Source organism: Prinia subflava, chromosome 15 (genome assembly GCF_021018805.1).
Source record: "Prinia subflava isolate CZ2003 ecotype Zambia chromosome 15, Cam_Psub_1.2, whole genome shotgun sequence".
NCBI classification, from domain to species: Eukaryota; Metazoa; Chordata; class Aves; order Passeriformes; family Cisticolidae; genus Prinia; species Prinia subflava.
The window spans coordinates 10,263,883-10,288,343 of record NC_086261.1 but is presented as its reverse complement, the minus strand read 5'-3'; the positions used below and the strand labels follow the sequence as shown (position 1 = coordinate 10,288,343).

At 39.0% G+C, this 24,461-nt stretch overlaps 2 protein-coding genes across 3 annotated transcripts in view; one reads left to right on the top strand and one right to left on the bottom strand.

Moving 5' to 3' along the window:
* Positions 1–759: 759 nt before the first annotated feature.
* Positions 760–22,396, bottom strand: COPS2 (COP9 signalosome subunit 2). 2 transcript variants are annotated; one of them, XM_063412933.1, is made up of 13 exons: positions 22,207–22,396; positions 13,174–13,287; positions 11,994–12,071; positions 11,277–11,402; positions 9,874–9,984; positions 9,679–9,756; positions 8,671–8,845; positions 7,636–7,814; positions 7,440–7,492; positions 5,290–5,387; positions 3,437–3,519; positions 2,301–2,359; positions 760–1,515 (listed from the first exon to the last, which is right to left on the bottom strand). In XM_063412933.1, the coding sequence occupies exons 1-13, from the start codon at positions 22,258–22,260 to the stop codon at positions 1,371–1,373; spliced, it is 1,353 nt and encodes a 450-aa protein (XP_063269003.1). In that variant the 5' UTR covers positions 22,261–22,396; the 3' UTR covers positions 760–1,370. The 2 variants fall into 2 exon arrangements, with proteins under 2 accessions (XP_063269003.1, XP_063269004.1); XM_063412934.1 differs by having other exon boundaries at positions 9,874–9,963.
* A 1,696-nt stretch (positions 22,397–24,092) lies between these two features.
* GALK2 (galactokinase 2) overlaps positions 24,093–24,461 on the top strand; it is a 43,608-nt gene continuing 43,239 nt past the window's right edge. The window contains exon 1 of the mRNA XM_063412557.1: positions 24,093–24,287. Coding sequence (XP_063268627.1) covers positions 24,235–24,287 — 53 coding nt within the window. The 5' untranslated portion in view covers positions 24,093–24,234. The remainder of the gene's footprint in view (positions 24,288–24,461) is intronic.

Below are 24,461 nucleotides of genomic sequence, written 5' to 3'. Positions count from 1 at the left end.
AATGTCTCTGTGTGGCACTGTTTGTGCACCATCACACACTACTCTCAGCTTTAAACTGGAATACTTGCATTTATGGAAAATTTGACCTTTTTCACTACATTTCTGAGACCTGCAAGAGAATTTTTCTGTCAGCTCTAATCTGCTACAGGAATAAAATTTGCTGTGGTCAACACGGTATTTATCTTAAAATGATCTGATGATCTCAAAATCTCAGGACACAAAAGGCACGTGGCTGTACCGTGGTAGGGAGCAGCAGCTCTGAAGGGATTGCAATACACTCCAACACTTGGGACAGCACAGATTCCATTACCAAGGTCACTGTTCTTGGTCCCCACTCCATGCACACAGTGTCACTTTGTCACACTGAATCTGCTCAAAAAGAACACAGGGTCTGCATCTCTGTTCCCATGGAGCTGTGGGGAAAATCTCTACTCTTGAAAGAGCAAAATAAAAACCAAGCATATCCCTGAGAGATGCCAAATACCCACCAACATAACTAGACAGGACTGATAATAGTTTGGCATCTTGAAGCTACAAGTTAGTTAGCAAGACTGCTAAATGTCAGCTCTTTAGTATTTATGTTTCACTATGTCAAGGAGAAAAAAAAGAAAAATCAACAGCACACATACCAAGGGGTTCACACTTAGAATCTCCATACTGTCCTTCACGAATGTCATGAGATCAAGTAACACCTATTTTCTTTTAAAAATAACACAAGTAAAATTCAAGTATAATGAAAGCACATCAAGAAACAAACTGTACAATTTCTGAACTGCACTGTTTATTTTGCTGCTTGAAACCTAAGTGACAGTATGCCACTATAATTATGGGGTTTCTTCTAAACCTTTACTACACTGCAGGTACAGAAATATATGGACACATTTTTGGAGAACTGACATTTTGCAAAATGCAGCAAACATTTCAATTTATACATGAGAAAAGGAAGTGTTCAAAAGGGGATGCATTTCAAGTTATTGCAGGTTATTTTTGTGAGAGAATTTCTGCAGGTAAAACATGTTTAAATTTAACCAACAGTAACGTGTCAGTGTGTTTAAAATCATGACAAAAATCTTCTCTCTGGTCATTAATTGCCCCTTGACAAATTACTAGGATGTTGTATGTTTAGGGCAAGATGTCAATACAGCATAAATCCCGTTGCATTTTGGTTTTCTTCTGGAGATTAAAGCTGTTTTTTTCTTGGGATAAATGCAGCAGCAAAACACAAACCAGCTGATCAAAAAAGCACTTCTGCCATAACTCCAATAATTTCAGGGCACACCAACCGACAGTAGTTTTGCCATTCCCAGTTCTTTTAAGGTTTACATCACTGCACTGTTGCCTTAAGTACGTTTGTAGAAGCTTGGATTCTGTTAGGCCAGCTTGCTGACTACGGCCTGGTTGAGTGAATTTAGTTGGTTGGTCCATTTATCTAACGCAGTATAACGTGCACCCCCTCTCTTCTGGTGATCCAGTTCTAGGAGCTGGTTGACTTGATCAATTCGGCCATGTATAGTGCTAGAAGTAAAGAAATAAGAACTATGAATTACTGATGGACATGGAAGTGGGAGCTAAAAAAAAAATCAGAGGTAAAATAAGAGGTCTTATACAAGAGAGGCACAAAGTCCATTTCAGAATTCAACACTTTTATCATTACTGTCCTGGGCAGTACTGCCTATTAAGCTGTCATCGTGACTGGAAATCAAATTAATTAATTCATTGGGCAATACATCTTTCATCTGCTTGGCTATGACCCCACACAAAGGCTGAAGCAATATGACAAACACTTCTTGAAAGTCAAAGAATTGTGAAAAATGGCGATTAACATGAAGAGAAGTCAAACAATACAAACCCACATATGGATTATATTTTTGTAGTAGTTATAACAAGTTACCCTCCAGAAAAATAGGTTTTACAAATTGGAGTTAAATTTTTCTAGTTAAGAGAGCAGACTACCAATCTGTCAACTTGAAAATGCACTCAAAAATATACATGAGTGTAAACAGCAATTACTAAGAATAACAACTTTCATAATTTCATAATAATTCAGGGAATTTATAATGTAATTAAGAATTTAAGTAAAAAGATACCACACAATCTCCCTGTATAATTTTCTTGGCTCCCATCTTTCAAACATACTTTACTGATCAGAAACCAAGCAAATCCACAGTCAGCACCATTACCTTTCACTTCTAGAATCAACCATTATTATCACAATGCCCCAAATATTGTTTTGTTGCTTCTTCTATAATTTGATTATTTTAAAGTAATCAGAGATCAATACTCAAGAATCAGGTACATACTTATCCAATATGCACTGCACAAGCAAGCTTTCCACATCAGCTACATCTATGTTTAACTCCTGAAACAAAAAGAAAACTCATTATGCTGCTACTATGTTCTGCAACATTAAAACCCTCCAATCTTTATTTTCATACACAGAATTTGGTTTAAGCTCTGTTTCTTACTGTTCATAAATATCAATTCAATAATGATCTATTAAGCAAAAGACCTCCACCCAAAGGACACATGGGCAAGAATCAAGAGACCAGAAACCTCTCAGAAAAAGCTGAAGAGGCAAAAGCAGAATTTTAGAAGCTCCAGAAATGAGTTCCTTTACTGACTTGCTGAAAACACAAACAGATAAAAAATAACCCAAACCAAACAACAACAAAATAAACCACAACCACAGAAACCCAGGAAATGAAATAAAACAATAATTATCAAAAAAGAATGGATCTGCACTCAAAACCATTTAGAGACGTAATTGCAATTTCTGGCTCAAGCAAGTTCTGCAATTGTTAAGTCTAGCTTAAAAAAAAGCATACAGAGTTCTAAAGAGAATTTAAGCATAAAAAATAGGCATCCCTAATATTTCATGACTTATTTTGTAATGCTGTGAATTGTTGCAGGCAGAATCACAGACCCCCAGGAGATGGAAACAGTCATATATTACCACTGGGTTTTTATTGAATTCTTTGCAGATTAGGCAGTGAAATCAGTGATCCTATGGTAATACTTGGTTTGTTCTACTACCACAGTTCTGCAACTTGTACAACACAAAAATGTGAAAATAGCTTATGAACAAAATGTATTAAAATTAATTTTATATTAATAAAATTTATGTTCATAATTACATTTTTATTATACAAATTTCACTTTTTATACTTTTCTTAAGAAATGTGATTTTCTACACCAAGTAGAATATGGTAATTGAGTATTTTAGAAGTGTATCATAGTACATATTATAAAAAGCAGTTGGATGACACTTGAAATTTACATTTTTGCACTGCCAAGCTGCCAGCATTGCATCATTAGTACTTTATGGTTTAGAGTGTATTTTAGATGTTCTAATTCTGGAAGCACTGTATTTATTTAAAAGCTTTTATTCACAGTTAATCATTTACTTAAGCAAATGCAAGGCTCTACTGACACATACCTTAGAAATAAAAGGAATATGTATTCTTGTGTAAGGCTTAATTAATTTTATAAGCACTTGTGTTCTGATGTTTCGCAAAAGCTCTGCAAGAGAAGGAAACATAAACACTGTAAAAACAACAGTACTGAAATAAAGCTGCTATACTTCTTCATACAAGAGGAATGTTTATTCTTTTTATATGGAAGAATATAAGAGAATCATGATCTTTGAAGGTAGTAATTCAATGAGTGGGGAGCCCAACAAAATAACAAGGGCCCTCCTTTTCCAGGGATCCAAGCAATATTCAACTCTGAGGGTGGACAGACAGAGCTGAAAACTGTTCAAACATGGAGCAACATGTTCTCTGGTAAAAAAATTATTTATTCAAGTTAACTGGATAAATCAGAGATCATTGCCTGTATGTCTGCCCCCCTAATTTATGGCTGGAATGCTTGCCTTGTACAAAAGTGAAAAGGGATATTCTTAAAGCTATGCAACTTAAAATGTCTGTGCATTTAATTTCATGGGCAATATTCACATTTAAAGTTAAAAGTCAGGGCCTAATGGTGTCATTACAATGAGGAACTGAAGTCATATAAAATGGTGTGCATGGAGAGGCTGATTCTGCTTAGATAAAATGATGCAGTCATTGTTTTATTTTACATTATTAAAGACAGTTGGGATAAAATGAAAGCATAAATTACAATTATAAACTAACAGAGAAACCTAGATCCATTTTTACCTGTTTAAACAAGGACTGTTTATATAATAAAATATCTGAACACCACATTATGTGTCTCAATAAACCATGGAGATTAAAACAATGAGGCAGAGTATGTAAACATAGCCATGAACATGTTGTGTGTCATTCCAGAGTGAAAATGGAGAGACATCAGTAGCATATAAGGAGTGACACTCAAATCCTCTTCAGTGCCTTCATTCAGCTTCCTCCTCCTGCTCTCCAGTTCTGTCACACCTTCCTCCATGAGCATCCAGCTCTAATCTCACCAAGTCTCCCTCCAAGACTCTGCAGCTCACCAGCAGTCCACATGGAACAGCAGCAGTGGGTTATATTTAGTTTCCCCTGCTGTTTGCCCTGTTCTCTTTTACAAACAAGTATAAGAAAACCAGGTCTCTGGATTTAACTCTTTTCTTTCATGTAACTATCCAGCTAAATGATCTTGCACTGCCACAATCTTGAAAATAATAGTTTTCAAGTGAAGAACTCAGAATTATATTCAACTGAAGAGACTCTTCAATTCTCAAATATAGGAAAAATGGATGAGGTGATTTTATCTTGTCACATTAACAGAACAGAAAGGCATGTGTTAATGTGTTCCCATTCTATTAAGCAGAGGTACTATGACTCCAACCAAGTTTACAGGATAAATTAAAAGCATGCATCTTTTTACATATTTATTAGTGTAACCTTCATTACACTGTCTTTGTATTTTGTCTGTAACCTGAAGCAGTAAATTAACTTTATAAACTAGCAGACATCAAACTGGATGAGACTGATACAAACCATCTTTACAGGTGAGGGTCCTCTCATTTCACTCTTCCAATGGGCAAAGAAGAAACAAAGGCAATACTCAAAATATTCAAGTGTCTTAACACCACCATAGGTATTTTACAATTTCCACTCTTCTAGAACTTTCTCCACCAATCCTGCATATCTTTGCAGTCATGCCACATGCATGAACACAAGTTAGCCCTGATGAACTTCTAAACAACTTGTAAAGGAATCATCCACCGGTAACTACAAGGAACTCTTAGTGCCAAAAATAAATATAAACCAAGGTGGGGGAAAGAGAAAAGCAAAGGAGCTTACAAAGGAGTGAAAACAAAAATTATTACAATAGCCTTCAAAATACCTTCAATGTGCTCCCTTATGAAGGGATCGTCCATGATGTTGCTGTGATTTGTTTTCAGAATCTTCTCAAATTCAGTGATGTCATTATTCTGATAGGCACTTCAGAAAAAAACAAGAGACTGAGTTATTAATTTTAAAATTAAAGAGACTCATAAGATTATGTTCTACAATTTCTAAAAAACCACGTGTTAAGCATTGAGGGAAAATATATGTTCAGAACCTTTATAAGCAAAAACTCTTTCAAGATGAAATGCAGCAGAAATGACCTTTCTCCTGTTTCTATTTTAACAGCATTTACTGAAGTTTAGTATGAACATTTAGTTGTTCCACAAGTGCACTCTAGTTTCAAAACTTTTGTACTGTCAGAAGCTATTCTTAAGTACTCAGTTTTGAAAAGTATCATCACATGAATTTTGGCTTCATGAAGTCATATTTTATGGCACAAATATGAGCTAAAAAGAGTCTACAAGGCTCTTGCTGTCTCTACAGTGTCCAGCTTAACTCAATGCTGAAAATACTGGAAGATGAAAGAAATATGGACTTCCAGCACTATTCATCAGTAATTCTGGCATAATAGTACTTTTTAGGATTTTTATTTATAGCTTATTTGTGTATATATCCTTTCACAAGTCAATCCTGTCATCTGAGAAATCACTGCAAAAAGAAGATGCCACCACAGCATCACTTAGACGTCAAGTGCTGCAGTCTCTGAAGAAAGACCTTTTTCTTGAAAAACATTCTATCAAAACAAAACTTTCAACTTCTGTTTAATACCAACATCAAACATTCTATTAACAACACCTATTTTTCCTTCATATTCTGTATGTTTTAGAATTGTTTTGAAACTGGTCAGAAAAGATTCATCCATTACTAAAATGAATAGAAAGAAAAAGACCAAGAAAAAGACCTGTCAAGTTTAAGGTAGAACTTGAGCAGTTTATAAATAGTTATGTGAGTGACATGGACTGTATCACATGAAAACAGTAAATTTTACTTCATAATAAAAGGATTTTCAGTTCAGTGTATTTTATTGTTTATTTCAGAAGTCTCTTTTTATCATATGTAAAGCATGCAAGCTCCCAGTGTAGAGTATAGGAAGGAATAAAAACATAATTGTAATTTTTGAAATTAATTTTATCTTCTGCATATTTCTTATCAACACTGCTTTAATTGCATTATTAATTTTAAGAAGGAGTTATACTCAAATGTCAAGATAAAAGGTATAAATTAGAAATATGAATAACATCAGATCGGGTAAGGCCATCTGGAGTTCCTTCTGCCTCAAATTCACATGAAACTATGACAGTGAATTAGAAAAAAACACATCTAAAGTGGAAAGAATTGCTGGAAATAGTCCCTTAATAAAGTGCCAAATAATTTATTCCATCAGCATGTCAATAATAGATGAATATCCTCACTTTCAGAAACAATTTGTACGCATACAATGGTAAAGCACAACAGCAATATCACAGCAGTTTGTCCAACACAGGATCAACTGCTCCAAAATGTGAGCAGACATAACTTCTTATGGGGGAAATAGATGGGAAAAGGAGCAGAGGCAGGCCAGAGAGGATACAGCAGGGGAGGTTCAAAACCCAGTGTACAAAACCTGCCTCCCTCCTTGACCTAAGGACCTTCACACACTGTAAGTTCTCACAGCTGCCTGGAAGAGGTAATGAGGCTTTCTTTTGATTTTCACGTGTTTGAAGGATACAGGAGATCACTGGGAGTTAAGTTTCACATTCCTAATTTAGGAAATCGTTACATATCCATGCAGCAAATTATTCTATTTGCTTTGGTGTGAGATGTCACTCAACTCAATTTCTCTTATGTCATCAGCCAGAGCCTAAAAAGACCAGCTGCAGTACAAGATGGGACAACTTTATTTAAGGGGAGAAATTAGGTTTTTTTACGCCATAAAGTGACAAAAGTACACAGTTTCTGTAACCCTATATAGTATGGTATCTATACTGTAGTCTCTCATTGGAAGTTTCTAAAGAAAAACAGTCCTCAAATATTTGCCCAATATTTATGAATAACTGTGTTAACTGTGCAGAAAAAAGCCATTTCTAAAAATATTCCCTTTCAGGTTTGAACAATGGATCTTTTTTCTTTTTATCTTTTTGTTCTCCAGAAAAATGAAAATCTTACCTTACTAAATTTGTCATTGCTAGAATCTCTGGATCATTTTTGTATGGTTTAGCCTACACAGAACAGAAAGCATAATATGGAAGTTTAGAATTTTTTTTGGTTTCGTTTCCATCCTTTGGGTAATTTCTCTATATATTCAGAAAAGGGTGAGGGGATGGGGTGGGATGGGGAGTGTGAAGGAAAAATGAAAAAATACCTCCTGAGAATCAAATGGATTTATTCCAGACTTCATGAGCATGTTTGCTAAGACCAAATATTTTAAGCAAGTGGTTCTTCTGGGGCTCCCTGATTCATCATAATTCTTGAATGCTTCAAAAAAATCAGTATGTGCCTTTTCAAACTCTCCTTCTCTTAAGTGCATTTTGCCTCCACATTCTGAAAAGAAAGCACAGATGAAAAGGAACACTGTGTGCTTGTTGCTGACTACAATAATCATACTCAAGTTCCATGCTATTTCTAAATAGATTACTGAAACATTTTCAGAAGTCATTTTCATTTGGTTCTCTGAAATCACCAGGAAAAAAAAGCATTAGGGCCCTAGCATACAGCACTGCCATTTGAATAGACCCTTCCCAAGAAGAAAAAACAAAACCCAACCCACACCATAAAACCTAAAGAACACTAATCCTCATAGCCAATAATTATGTCACCATTATGTTTAAATACTGCAAAAACTGAGATAGAATTTATCTCCATTTCAGTGGCAACAGACTTCGTATATTTATGGAATTTTCCCTATCTGTTGAGCAAAACTGCACAAAATAAATGAGAAATACTATTTATGTCCATTTATTTCTGAAGTACCCATTGCTGCCTGATTGTCTGGCATAACAGTGTTCTGAAGAAAGTTGTTTTTTTCCAACACACACGACTCGTTTCCACTACAACTATTATTGCAGATAATAAATAATATTCCCAAGCACATCTAAAGCCTGATGGTTCCTGCTGAGTTTTAGCAAGAGGAGACACAAATTTATAAAAAGAGATTGCAGGAACAGCAGTCCCTTCTGCCAGCAGTCCTGTAAAGCCTTTGTTTTTATGCTCTGCAGATGTCTTTGGTACTTGGCCACCAAAACTGCAGAGCTGAAGTCCTTCAAGAAGAAAATTATGAGACTGAATCTACAGAAGCTTCTGTTTTTATAGTTGGAACTGGAAAAAAACACTTTAGTTATCAGTTTCATTAACAAATCTCTGCAACAGAACACAAATAAAAAATTCAAGATGAACTTGCCTCTGATAACTCCCATGATCAGTGGATGAGGAATGGCTGACTTGATGTGCAATGACTGTTCATATAGTGCTTTAAGTTTTTTGTTATTTTTCTGTGCTGTATACATTTGAATTTCCAAAGCATAGATTTCCAATAGTTGAGTACCTTTTTTTAGATCATCTTCCCCATCATCAGTCTAGGACAGATTAAGTAATAAATACTGTGAAATTTTAAGAGAACAGCAATTTCAGTTTTATACTAGTAAAACACTGATAACCAAATACTCTCAGTAATTGCCTGTCAAAAACAAGAATATCCTGAAACTCTGAAATTCTGATGTAACTACTAGCAGGAAACATAGTACTCAAAGAACTTACCACAGACTACATTTTGAAGCCCTTTATTTAAAACATCAGTATTTTCAATTAAATGTTTTTCTCAAAACTTTAACCTTAATTCTATTCCATTTTCCTTAAACCACACTCTTAGTACATAAATACAACGACTGACACAAATGCATATATATAGGTAACACATGAGTCTCCTGCTGCCTCTAACAGAACCATTTCCCAGATATCTGTAACCTATTTTCACACTGGAGGAGGAAAAGAGTCACAAACGAGTCCAGCAGACTGCATGGCTAATTTATTTTTCCCCTTCCAGATGGGAAAGTAACAACTGTACTTTCAGTTTTGAACAGAGCTCACTTGTAATCCTTGCTATATTTTAAAATAAATGTCTATGCATTATGGATTATTGATATGTGATTCTCATCCTTGCACCTGAAGAGAAACCCAATCAGTAGCCATGACTAATTTTTTAAAACTCATCTTTAAGGAAGGAATAAAGCACTTAGTGTTTTTTGTTCATATTAACAAGCAGATAACAAATAAAATGAGGCACAGTATTTCTTCCCTCTGTACTAAAGCTCAGCAAAATGCCTCAAAGGCCAACAACAGATGTATTAAAAAATAAATTAATGCATCAATGTTGTTTACTAAGCCACAGGGATTTAGAATATAAAGGTACCTGGCATGACTGATGCAGCTGACGCAAAATCTTTTGTAACTTTCCATACTCTTCTCGTTCTAAATATAATTTGCCAAGCTGTAATGAAAAGAAAGTTAAAATACTGAGGTCTAATAGAACTTCCCAATTATAATTTAAAACAATTAGCAGAAGGTGTCAAAAAAAAGCAAAAAAATAGGAAGCTACATATTTTACCTTTGTGTTTGTCTTAAACCACAATCTATCATTCTTAGCATCTTTCAGAGCTTCAAGTGTTGTTTCATAGAATTCCTGAAGCAAATCCATCTGACATAAAAAATCAGAATTCTATAATTGTAAACAGCAAATTTGTACCTGTTAATAAAGTCAATCTGAACAAACTAAAAGTGCATGCTTGAACTTCAAAATAAGAAAGGTATCTGCATCTTACTTAGTGTTTGCATTTAAACTGCAAACAGTTTCTAAAGCAAGCAAACTAAGTACACTGTCTTTTAATATATGAAACAGATATAATTAAAAAGTATTCACATTTTAAGGTTTGTACCCATCTGTGAAAAATGAAAGCTACCTTATAAAACCCATCTTACATAACCAAGGAACAGAACTCTGATGTTGTGTAACAAACAAAGGCAATATTGTTCCCACTTAAAAGAATAAAAATAATTTACATATCAAAAAGAAAATATGCTTTACAAAGAGAGGGAAATGGTCAAAGGAAAAGATGCCTTCTTCTTTCTGGACTAGTAATGCCGAGTGGAAGAAAGCTCTTGAGCACATCAAACTGTTTCTTTGCATAAAACCCAAAAATACAACAGCTGAAATGGAAATCCAAGTGCTGAGTGTTACCTTTTACAAGGGCTCTCCAAAGAGTGCACTAGTGTTGTTCATGGCCCCTGTTGCTTTGGGGGTAACAGATCTGTGACTGTACATCAAGTTAAGGTTTCCAGACTGTCCCAACTACAAACCAGAGACACTGATCTCTGCCAAGAAGGGACAGTCTAAGAGAATCCTTTAGACCTTAGGAGTAACCCAGCATCCAATTTCCACTTGTAAGAGTGGCAGGACAGGAAGGATTGTGACAATGACCAAGGACCCAGCACCAAAGACCAGTGACCCTCCAGATGAAGGTGCTACTTTCAGGCAGTCAGTGAGGGGAGCTGCCTGCTCTCTCTAAAGCTTCTACAACAACACAACACAAAAGCAGCTGGGCTGTGTATGGACATGGACCTCCCTTGCACAGTGTACTGCACAGGCAGCATTTCACACCAACACTTCGCTGCAAAGAGTCCCTCCCTGCCCCCAAAATTAAAAGCGCCCCATTGTTTAATTAAAAATTATATTTGAGAGGGCACTTGCATTGTGTAGCTATGCTAAAAAAAAGGTCTTATTTATTAAGATAGAATTTCCAGGTAAATATTGCCAAAGGCCAAGTTTATGAAAATTTATCTGTTTTAACAGAATCCACTACATGTGGGAAATATATTTTTACATATAACAGCAAATGAATACTCAGAATTCCTCTATTAAGATCAAAAAAGCCCAAACTAAACACAAAAAATGCCCATGGTTAAAAAATGCAAAACTGAAAACTATGAAGATGAAAGAATTGATGATCCAACCTGCTTAGAAGTAGAGATATAATCAAGAATAGAATTGATGGATTTTTCAGAGTAATTCCTTGTAACTGCACTCCGTATGTAGGTCAATAGCTGTTTATACCTATTCATCATTTCAGGGAAGTTAGTCTAAAAGGAAAAACAAAATCACATTATAATTTTAGTTTTAATTATTAAAACTGATATAGCTTGCAAGTGTACATACAGGAAAAAAAGCATAAAGAAAGACAATGCAGTAGTGGCTGCTGTTAGAACTTTCATATCACCACTTTATTCATAACCTGCAGAATCAGAAATAACTTCAGGACTGAACAGAACACAAATTTAAAATATTTATCTCAGTGAAGAAAACTGAGCTAGCCATACAGCTCTTTGGAATGGTGACATACATAGCATGTAAATGTTTCACTGTTTTGCCCTGGTGCAGTACACACAACGTGACCACTTTCAGTGGCCTGACACCTGAGCACAGCAAGGACTGAGCCTCACACTTCCATGGAGCACCAGCTGACTGCAGCAGTTATTTTGCATCCATTTTGCCTCTGACTTGCAAACACCACATCATTTCCCTGCCACATCTGTAGTAGCCATTAAAGGCTGCAAAAGACAAGTTCTGGTAGATTTAGTTCTCATAGCCATAAATAAGAATAGTAACTTAAGATCTCTGGATCAAATACATATTTATGCCATTTAGTCCCAAGTGATAGCTGTAATTCCTACCAATTTAAAGTTTATTTTAATCATCTGTTTCAGAGCTTTGAATCCCCATTCTCCCTTTTCGCCTTCGAGCTCCAAAACCTGAAAAAGAAGAATTTTTAAAACGATATTTATAAAAGCTTTATTCAAACTTAAATTGTTTAAAACACACATATCCCATGCATGCCCTTCCCCCTTCTTTGTTCCTTATAAAGTAATGTTTGACTCTGCCCTGTTCTTCAATTTTATTCTTTCCTAATATATATATATAATATATTCTTTCCTATTATATATTCTTTCCTATTATATATATTTCCTATTATATTATTGAAAAATTGAGAGTGTATCTCATCAGTTTTCACAACTTGGCTGATGTAGGGAGGGTGAACATGATTTCTGTTGTTGTTGCTGTTGTTGTCTAACAGCAAACACTTTAATGCCAAACACTAAATTTAAACACCACTCCATAAACACATATGCAAAAATAGTTGTAACACCTCCTGCAAAACTGAGTCAACTAAATTTTGACTAAATTAAGTTAAAAAGCTCTTCTAAATTAGTATGGTTCCTTCAAAAGGGAGAAACGCTTCTAGGTTTTAATGTAGCATAGTTAAGGAAATGTTTTGTAAGTAAAAGCTACAGAGTTATTTTTTGAAAGTAATGTATATAATTTTGTTACACTCTCTAAATGAGCTAAGAGATGCAAAAATCTATTTTTTTCTTTTAAAAGCTGCATCTACCATACTGCTTTCTCATAGTAATTTAAAACTGAGATGAAGAAAAGAAACTCCGTGTCACTCAGTACTTATACATTTAAAGCTTTGGAATCAGATAGCAAAGCAAATATAATGTTACATAAGACACTGGGGAAAACACCATTTCATTTAAAAAAACCCAAACGGATCTGGTTTCTATTGTTGATGCATGACAACACATTTAGAACTGTTCATTTAACTTAGTAAATCCTGAAAATTAAAAAGTCAGATCTGTGATAAGACTATATCATGTCCTATGTATTATCCCTAAGAATGATCATGAAAGGCAGTCAGCCAGGAGACTAAAATACTGAATAATAAACTTAGCACATTAGTAATTTAAAAGTTAAATACTACTCTTAAATTTCAGAAAATAACTCAAATGTTATCTAATATTTTAAAATGTGAATTAATATAAAAAGAAGAGTTAGAATATAAAGACAGAAAACCTTTTGAAAACTGCTTAATGCTGCTTTGGGGTCATCTTCCTTCAAAGCTTTGGAATTGTAGTATTGATTTTCCAGATCCACATTTGGTTCAGAATTGCTGTCCTCAGAATATTCCTACATTTTAAGAAAAAAAAAAAATCAGAGAGAAAAAAGGGTTCCGAACATCTCATAATCTGCTGAAATTTGTAAATAGGAAGATCTATTACTCTAAGTGGTGTGGAATGCTTGTGTATTGACAGGCAGCATTTGGTTTTAGAGCACGTTACAGGTATAGACCTGTACAATGATATTCTCTCTCTCCCTTTACCAGGCCAGACTCGCCATCCACCAGCCTTTGCCTGTCAGCAGATTTCTTTCTAGATTAATGAACTCATTGCTCACCAACTTCACCTTTATGACAAGTACAGAATCAATTATTGAAATTCTGCCCGTGCTGGAGTTTAAGCACGGAGGCCCAAGAGCACATGTCATTGCTGGGAGGGGAGAGAACACGCTGCCCACGGGTGCTCCTAAAGCCACTCTGTCACCAGGCTTTGCCAGCCACAGAACAGACTCTGGCTGAGCTGCCACACAAGCCATGATTCAGCGATGGAGGGGACCAAATGCTTCCATGAGTCTCTATAATCTGCCTTTCTATGCCACAACGATTCATCCTTGTCTAAGGAAATTTTAAAAAAAGAGTAATGACAGTAACACCAGCTGCTTCTGCACTGAGAAGCAGGAGATGATTGAAAAAATGCTAAAAATGCTGCCAAAGATTTTGGGGTGTAGCATAGGCACAATAATTTAATCAAATAATTATCCATCATGTTTACTAGTGTCAAACAAACTGAAGTATTTACTTCTAACAATTACTACATAATTTTTTTAAGAAGTACTCTGAGACTCCTTCTGATGAAAAACCCCTGCATATTTTATCTTCTTTTGATAAAGGACAATACTGCATGCCCAAATTACAAACACTAACAAAGCTCAAATAATAATTTCATTTGATGCTTACACAATTCTAAACCACTTCATACCTCTGCATTTTAAGCTAACTTCTCTGAACAGATTTTGGCTATTAGGAGATGAACTGTTTTAATAGAATCTGTTGAAATCTCAAAGTTACCGCTGTCAGAGTGACTTTCCCTTGCACCAACATAAGCAATGCACAGGCAGGTCCCCTCCTTGAGTGTGGATTTTACTCTTGCTGTACTTCATCAGGCACATTTATTCTTTTGTTCATCTGTATATTCCTATTATTAATGGACTCCTCCAAAACCATGGGAAGGAATGAAAAAAGATGAGGCAAAAGCTTTAAATTAGCTCTCTCCTCTCTGCACTGCAGGCAATCTCTCAAAGTTTAAGTTTTCTGAAGTTCTAAAGCAAAAATTAATTATGGAAGCCCAGAGTCAAACCAATTTTTATTGAATGTGGTACTTGAGACATTTGTCCTTCTACCTTTTAATGTTTCTATTTGTAACATGTAGGCAAGCTGCCCAGGTAAGTATTTTTTTTCACCCAACAGAGTACAGTCATTAGTGAGAATGAATGGAATGAAAAGTCTTGTGAATTCCACAAACCTGTTTTCTGAATTCCCACAGAACTATAAAAATGTGATACTGAAAACAGCAAAGAAAACAGGAAGCAAGTGTCTTACTTCATTGTGCAGGCTCTCATTTTGGTTAGCTTGTTTTTGTAAACTCCTTATCCTACTGATCCAACTCCAGTGGAGCAGCTATGGGTACACAGACACGATGGCAGCAGCCATACCAGGCACCTTACACACACAGGCTGCCAAAAATTAACTAACACAGTGTTTAAGATATGTGTAATCAGCTGATGTCTTGTTTATGCTTAACTTGGACAATGGGGAATATTTTTGGCAGAAGGGTCTATTTGCAAAGATAAAAGGAAAGCAAACTAAATTAATTCCTTTTAGGAGACAATGTGCCCTGTTAGCCTCAAGCCAGAAATATCTGAACTTTCATCTTAGCTCTGGCAATGATTCTGGATGTGGATTCATGCAGGAAGCCTTTTTTCAGATAATTTTTCTCAATGCTACTTAATATCCCATAAAGATCCTTTCATAATATTAATACATATTAAAGAAGTGTTAAGTCTAGTGTTATTTTTTTATCCCCAGTGGAAATGTGTTGAAATGTATTAAAGGTATTGGTTTATGTTTTCACAGCTACATTTTTTCTTCACTTGATGCTTATTTGCCTCACATCAGACTTAGGATGATGATATGGACTCAGAGCTGTAATGGAGATAAGGCTTTCCTATTTCCAGAAAATGTATGGTGGTTTACTTTAAAAAAGACTCATTTAGACTTAATATCTGTGAAGAAAACTTTAAAACCTCAAACTAAGTATGAGCTGATGCCATTAATCTTTAGACAATATTAAAAAAAAAATCAGCCATGTAGATACTGAATCTTATTTCAAGCACTGATGCTAATTATGCCAGTGCTGATAAATTCAGAAGGACAAGCACTCTGCTTTTGATGCAGAGATGGCTTAGTGCAGTAGGATACAAATGTGAGAACATTAAGCTTCTGCCAAGAGTATAAAAGGAGGAAAGTATAAAGCTATGTTCTCAAAGTTCCAATTAAGAAAAAGATTAATTTCCTTCTCAGTTCTGAAAACAGAAAAGTTCTTACAACAATAAATTCAGAGAGTAAAAGCCTAGTTGTTCTTCACCCTCATTTTTAACACCCCTGGTTCCTGCCTGAGCAACTTCCCCAGCTCAAACCTTCTGGATAGGAAGTTTGCTGCAAATTAGGTGGAAATATATGGTTTACAAATAGGGTTTGTACGTAACTCTAAAAATCTCCACTACAGCATCCAGACCTACCAATTTGCATAGTGATGAACATCCTTAATTAGAACTTTGAGATATAAAAGCAGCTGGATGATATAATCCATCTCTACCTGATGTTAAAAAAGGCCTAAGAATTTTTAACACTGAGGTTCTGGTGATATTTTTCAAATGAACATCAACATTATAAGAACAAATTAAAAAAAGAGCAGTCTGAATACACAGAACTGCTCTTTGAAACCCATTGAATTGTTATTTTTTCAGATGATCATCAAAACAAACAAATGGAGTTTTTATCATTACTCAAGAAATTAGAAAGCCCTGATAGAGTTTGAAAAAATGCAATTAAGTAAGTCAGGATACTATTTAGGCATTGTTATGTTGAAAATCTGCATGTTGTAAAGTAGTCTGTTATATTCAATCCTAAGCCATCCCATCACTTTTTGGAGGAACAGAAATAGCTCAACGGCAACAGTGATAAAACCTCTGATGGAGTTTACTCTGTCTGGAACATCATTCTTCCAAATAGTTTTAATAAAAGTTAAATTAGTATCAAGAAACCAATTTAACTAAGAAGTCTTTATTACATTACATACTAAGTTTTCATAAAATTTTATCTAGTAAACAGCTTTAAAACATTGAGCCTCAGCTTCTGAAGCGAGCACACACAGAAGTGCATCCACCCTTTTGCCGTGTGCCCGGCAGCGAAGGGCGCTCACAGCGCCCAGCGCCCGCAGCTCCTCCCCGCCCCTGGCTGCTCCCAGCTGCCCTTCCCAGCCCTGCTGCATCCAGGGCTTTGTGCTGTTCCTTGCTGCCTTCCCAGAGCTGTGGCAGGAGCCTTGTCAATGTGGCCTCCAGAGATCACAGGTCCCGAAGCACAGCCCTGTGCCCAGGGCCGGAACGCGGGGCAGGGACACGGGGACCGTAACACTGTATCAGTGACATTTAAAGGCAGATGTGTGGCATTCTGTCTGTTAGAGCGGTACACTGACCTGCTAAAGTTCTACATGAACAAAAACAAAGATACAATAATTTGTGAAAACTGCTGTTTTTACCAGTTTTCTGAACTCCTCTCTTGCCTGAAGCACTTCCTTAAGTTCTACATCAAAATTGGAGTGATTACCTGAACTTGTGCTCCTCTGTTTATCATTCACCACCACTACAGCAACTGAATTCCTACTTTGCACATATTTTTTAAAAAAAGCAGTAGGAGGAAGGTAGCTATATAGAGGCAACTTTCCAGAAAAAAAAGACAATACAAAGAGTTCTACTTCTGTATAAAATTACCTTAAAAGGACATTATTGAAATACTTGTTACTGTCAATTGCTGGTGATTTTACCAAATTTCAACCATTTGGATGACTCAATTTATTTTTTTATGAAGTGCAATTGTTTCTGAGAAGAAGTCTGGTACAAATTTGATATTACTTCAGCTAACTTTGTTTCATAACCGTGGCATTCAGGAGGTCTACTAAGCACAACTTTCTTAGCACTTGCTCTTCCTGACCTGCAGGCACCAGGACAAGCAGCAGCTACCAGGCACTATGTGCATTTGCCAGCTGGTATCCAGGCACATGAATATAAAGAAAGCAATCAGACTGGAATGCAAAAGAGCAAAGAGGAAAAGAACAGAGGCAAAGCCTGAGAGTAAAAACAAGAGTGTAAGAAGCCTGCTCAGCCATGCACTTCGAGTCCTGGTTTCTTTTCCACATTCCACGAACTCTGCAAGTCATCCAGTGCCTGCTGGCGCACACCAGGGCTGACACCAGGAATAGAAGTCTGTGAAACCGGCGATTTGCAGTGGCGTCACAAGAGTTCCATCAAAGACAGTGCTCTGCCTTTGTTTTATTTATTTTTTCAGTTGGAAAATGCACAGAAATGAGACAGGAGACTGCAGAAAGAAAAACCTGGTATTACGATGTAAAGAGAACAGCAAAGAAGTCCTTTCTACCTCTGTTGTGCAGCTCTCCTGTAGTTCTGTGTATCCTTTTCTGAAAGTCCAGTTTTCAGCATAACTTAGATCTAATTTACGTCTGTTTAACACCCAACTGCCTATCAGACCCTGGAGAGCACCGTTCTGAACACAGCCCTAAGTAACTGTCCAAAGAATCCAACCAAAACCAGAACTTACTGACACTCATCAATGTTTAGATAGAAAGAATTTACTGACTAATTATCCTCAGGCTCTTTGCCTCAACACTTCCTTCTGAGACATTATGGTAATGAGCAAAATAAGCCTCAAATATATTAATTCTGTGTTTGAAGATGAGTCTGAAGAGAATGCATAAAAATACCACAATACATGCTGAATCCATAGAAAATATGAAACAATAATGAATTCAGAGAACAGTACATCCTACGTGCTTTGTGAAGCACACTTTTTTTAAATCACATACTACTGTAATTAAACTTAACTAAGAAAGAGAAGAGGGCCAAGTGGAGCTGCTTGATTTGGTACTTCCCTAGATGTGAATACTTGTTTTTGCAGCATTACCATGTTCTTGTCTCCAGCACATATACGTATTTCATAAAATGATGATAATAGTGAAATACGAGCAATTGGGAAGAGGAGACAACATCCACACCAAATTTCAACTGTATATATTAAAATCCAACAATAAAAGACAGAACAATGTCTCTGTCTACTTATGAGATTGCTTATGAAGTTTGATAACACACAGAAATTCCTTTTGCAATGGACTGTATTTCACTCGGCTGGAAAGAAAGAAAGAGCCAACTCACGTAGCTTGAAATAAGTAGTAAGACTGCCTATTTCCTAATATCACCACATCCTGAAATGGGGAATCCTCAGTAATCAGAAGGAAGCTCCCTGTATTTGAGCTGTGCCAATCCTCATGAACCTGCAGCCATCTCACCAGGGTGCAAACTGATGGCTGTTCATTGGAATTGTTACAGATCTTCTACAAGCCACTGAAACAATACAACTCCGTAAGGTAAAAAGACCAATTACTCGGCAAATGTATCTGTCCAACCTTTCCTCAGATTAAGTAAAGTTGAATTTCAGAACACAGTAAGATGACTATTAGGAACACCACAGATTCCTTATTTATTTAAAAGAAAAGAAAATCCAGTAGATGTACTACAACAACTGTCAATGTGTTGTCATTGTGCCTGGAAGAATCAATTTCTGGAGGAAGGCTGAGTTTAGCCTCCAAGTCAATTCCAAATATAGTCTTTCGTCCCAGACCGAAAACAAAAATGGAATTTACGATGGTCCTTCCCTCTTTGTCGTTCTCCACTCTCAAGCTGGATCTAGTGAAAACTTGTACTGAAATCATGTAAGGCACCTAGCAGCACCAAACTAGAAATTAAAATTGAGTGGCTTTCATAATGACCAGTAAACATTATTCTGTTCATTGAAGCATAAAGTGGAATAATTCATGTTATAATCAAAGCTGTCACAGCACATTACTAGCAAATTGTGAATCTAGGTTCATCCACCCACAAATATAAATGGAATTTCTTCCTGATATCAAGACTCCAGTGAATAAACTCAACTTCTGTAGGAGTGGCTGATGTCATTTACACGTAAAACTTTGACTTTTTACCCACTGAAAAACTAAACAGAAACAATCCAGTAAAGCCTGGATAGTCTTCAATTGTTTAACAGTGTAGTAATTACTCTAATTATATAAAATTCCATGGTGGAGCTGGGAAAGATCTGGGCCTTTGGAATATCTGTTCACATTTCAGTTCAAGTGTGAAGTATTTGCATACTGAAGGAAATTTAACTGACTGGCTCCACATAATCAGCAGGTTAAGTGCACAATGAAGAGGAACACCATAATCACTTCTAATAAAAGCTGACAAAATTAATTTTTTGGGGAGTCTTCACGGCTATTGTTATGATGGCAGCTACCCTGGGAGACCTGAACCTAGTTTCACCATATTTTGACAAAATAGCTACTTCTTTCATTGACTGTTTCTGTAATCACTGCCTCTCCTCCAGTTCTTTAAAAAAGTACTCACAGCACTCACATGTGCTCTTTTACTTTCAATTCTGCACTGATATGAGTATTCTGTCTTGTATGCATCCTTTTGTTGCAAAGACTCTTGCAGCAGCTGCTAGGCTCGACTTGAGACTCCTGCATCCCCTTACAGTCTTCCCTTAATTTAACTGGATGTCAATATGAAAGGAAGAAATCAGGCAGTATCTTCAGGGCCCTTAACTTTTCCTGAAACAGTTCTGTGGCACACTACAATTACAGTCTCAAGCACTTTTGAAAACAACAGTCAATCATGGTTTGTTAGTCCCAGAATGCTGAAACTAACCTCGCTGGAGTATTTTTATTCTTCAATTCTGAGGGTTTTTTCCCCACAAATTACGAACTGAAATTAAATTTTAAAAATCTGAAGCATCTGGGTATTAGTTGATGCCTTACATGGGAGTTACATACTGAAAAAAACCCAAATGAACATGCTGCTAATTATTACAAGCAGTATTTTAAAATTTTTGAAAGGTCTGAGCTAAGGGTAATTAATGAGAATGAAAATGTCCAGTAAAAGTAACTATAGTCAAAAGCAGAAATCTGCCACAAGCAAGATGTATCAGGAAGGTTTTTCCAATGAGAAATAATACACTTCAGAAGGAAAAAACACAGGAAAAAGCACTAGACCAATTATTCCCAGAGAAAACTGACATAAAGCAGTGTAAGTTTGAGCTGCACTTTTATTCATATCTGTAGAGATTGAAAAATGTAATTCTAATGATTTCTCTACATGTCCAGTTCTCATGTTGTGGAAGGATATGGAACGTGAATTCTGTGTTTAATATTCCTCTGACTGTATTACATGGAAAAAACCACCACAGTGTTTCAAATCAGGACACAAATTCTAATGTTAATAAAAATTAATGGAAATTAACTTTGGAACAAAATGTTTTTCATAGTCTCTGTGTATTTCCTTCAGTAACCCTGTCTCTACATTATGTGAATTCATTCACAGCCTGAAAGGGGAACACAAACAGTTTTTACCATAGTGACACGAGCAGCTCACAGAGTTTTGATGACACTGCTTGTCAGACAAGCACTCTTACCTAAATGGAAAAAACCCTCAAAACCAAAAGTAGATGCTGTTATTCTGTATCTGATGTCCTCCAACCATTCCAAGCAGTTTCTAACAAAAACTACCCAGAAACTATTCCAAATAAAATCAGGTAAACATTTTAAGTGAATTCGTAAGTGGCAACGACTACCAAATAATGTGTCAGAAAGCAAGTCTTCCAGAGGCAAGTGTCTGGAGTTTTTACATGAAACTGCAATACTGTTAATATAGGTTTAGCTGAAATGAATGAAATAAGACTCTCAAGCCTCTATCATACACAGCTTTTTTTTAAGAAGTCTCTAGTTCTAAAAACCCAATCAAAGTTCAGAAAAGCAAAAAAAACCAAACTAAACCCAAACGAGTAGACCACAAGCTCCAATATAACGTAAGTGTAACATAATTATAATTAATCAGATAAGCAGCAATTTTTAAACTTAAAAAGCTTAGGACAAAACCTGACGTTAACATTTAACTAAATGTAACACGAAAAACTCCAAACCTTACAATTAAAAACAAAAACGGAGTGGTACAAAGGTTATAAAGACAAAAAGTTAGAAATAAGTGGACCCTTCGGCGCGTTGGATCAGAACCCGGCCGTGAGGCCATTTCTCCCCACTCCCCTTTCTCTTCCCCCTGCTTTCTCCTCCGTTTGTGCTCACACCAGCACACGAGCACTATCTGCCCACAAGGGCCTCTCGCAGCCGCGGGTGGGGAGAAGGGCGGGCAACTTTATCACTTCACTTCGTGCCCGACACTTGGGCCGGGGCAGGACGAGAGAGGGAAGGAGGAACGCGCCGGAGCCCTCCCCTCAGCGTGAGCCCTGCGGGGACACGAGGGGCCAGCCCGGGGCCGGGGCTCCAGCCTGGGGCCGGGGCTCCGGCTCGGGCCTATCCACCTGCCCGGCCCGGAGCTGGCCTGCTCCCCCGCGGAGAGGCGGCCGAGCGGCTGCTCCGACAGCAGCACCCGGCCCTCGCAGCCCCTGCCCGCATCCTCCTCCCCGGGAGGGAAACTCATCCTGGATGTCCGCGCTCCCTGCCGGGGCAGCAGCACCCGGCGGGGCGGCTGCTGCGGCGGGCGAGCCGCCCCGGCAGCGGCCCGCAGCGGCGCCGCGCCGGCGGCACCCCCGGCTGTACCGCTGAGCCCCCGCGCCGCCCCGCGCCCTACCAGATCGTAGTCCTCCTCATCATCGCACATGAAATCATCCTCCATGTCAGACATCTTGGCCGGAGGACGGGCGGGGGGCGGCGGCGGGGACGGCCCCTTCTCCCACAACCCCGCGCGGCGCTGCCCAATGTGGCTCCGCTCCGCCCGGAACCCGCTGCCGCCCGCGCCTCTCCCGCCCCCGGCCCGGGGCGCTCGGAGCCCAATCCGCGCCGCCCCGTCGCCGGCTCCCTCCCCCTAGTAGCGACCGGCCCTTGGCAACGGCGGCCGGGCGGGGCCTGGGCGCTGCACGCCGGAACCTCCCCGAGCCGGCGCTGCCGCCGCCCGGAGCGCGCCGTGCTGGCGCCGGGGCCGCCTGCCGTGTGTCCGCCGTGGGCGCCGCCAGCCCGGATCCCCCACGGAGGCTGCGAGTCTGGGCACTGGCGCATCTCTGGAAAGGTCAAGGGAAGGATCCTGCCCCTCTACTCAGCCCTGATGAGGCCGCATTTGGAGTACTGTGTGCACTTATGAGTTGTACAGTACGAAAGAGATAAGGAACTCCTAGAGCAGGTCCAGCGGAGAGCTAACAAATTGGCCAAGAGTCTGGAGATATCTCTCATGAGGAAGGGCTTAAGGGAGCCGGGCCTGTTCAGCCTCAAGAAGAGGCAACTGAGAGGAGCTCCTGTGTAAAGGGTGGGGGTCAAGAGGATGGAATCGGGCTCTTCTTTGTGGTGCCATCCAATAGAATAAGGAGCAATGGGCAGAAAGGGATGCACAGTAAGGCCATCCTGAACATGAGGAAGAACTTTACTGTGCAAGTGACAGATTGCCCAGAGAGGTTGTGGAGGCTCCCTCACCGGAGATACTCCAGAACCGTCTGGACACAGTCCTGGTCCGTGTGCTCTGGGATCACCCTGCCTGAGCAGGGAGGTTGGACCAGACTACCCACAGTAGTCCATTCCAACCTGACACATTCCGTGAAAGCTCGGCCTGTTGCTGTGACTGGCATCACTGCTCAGCTCCATTTTGCTTTACTCAGTGCTGCTGAACAACTTCCCTCGGCTGCATTCACCATAAGCACATAATGCCACAGCAGTAGTTTTAAACTGAACTCTTTAAATGCCTGAACTCTTTAAATCCACAGACCCTGCAAAGCAATGGCTTTATAAAATTTTTTACATGTTAATTTCTGCTGCTGCCTTCAACTGAGTGAAGTAAACACCGTAACCAAGCAGCTCTGCCTCCCCATCTCCACAAGGCCTGGGGTTCTCACAGACACCCAGATGCATCTGCAATATTTACTGGGTCTCCAGGTTTTCTTGTTGTTGGTAATTTTATATTGTTATGGTTTCTGACAGTGGGTTTGTTGTTGTTGTTGTTTTCACTACAGCTACTGCCAAGTCTTTTGAAAGCTGTGTTTGTATTCTGTAACTATACTAATGGGGAAATAAATGTTTTACCTCAGAAAACCCACAGTGAAATTTGTCATTGTGCTTCCTTCAGTCTGAGCACTTAAAGTTCCCTGAATAGGGTGAGGGACAATAAGATGGATACCAAAATGGACAAAGACATACAGCAAAACACTGAGTGAGTGAGCCTGCGAACACTTTTGAAATGCTCAGTTCCTTGCAAGTATCTGCAGCCATTAATCCGAGGGTAACAGGAGCCACGAGGCTGCCTTGTCGGGAGGGGAGCTGGAGGAACCACACACCAGAAAAGACATGGGGACAGAGATACCCATTCCTCCACGCCATGAGGGATCCGACTGTCCATTTATTATTTTCACTGCCCGTGCATTCTGCAGGAGCATCGGCAGGAATACCGGAAAACCCCAAACATTTCTTTGGCACGTCGCTTCCCTGTCGCACCTGGGCTGTGGCGGGCGGGGGCAGAGCCGCCCCAGGGCCGCGGGGTGCCCGGGGCCCAGCACCGCCGGCGGGGCGGGACGGGGCCGGGCCGCCGGCGCTGCCGCCCGGAAGGACGCGGCGTTCTCCTGCCCCGTGACCGCGGTGCCGCCGGAGCCGCCTCAGCCGGGCCCGCGGTGGAGCCGCCATGGCGGGGGACGGCCCCAGCGCCGTCCCGGTGCAGCTGGTGGAGCAGCCCAGGTGGGTGGGTCGCTCCCCGGCCCCGCCGCCGCTTATCCCGGGGCGGGTGGGCGGCAGCGGGCGGCCGGGGGAGGTGGGAGGACGGCTGGGTAAGCCCGTCCTCATGCCTCGGGCGGAGGTGCGAGGAGGTGCGGACTCGGAGCGTCGTGGTTTTCCCCTGACAGACGAAAGACT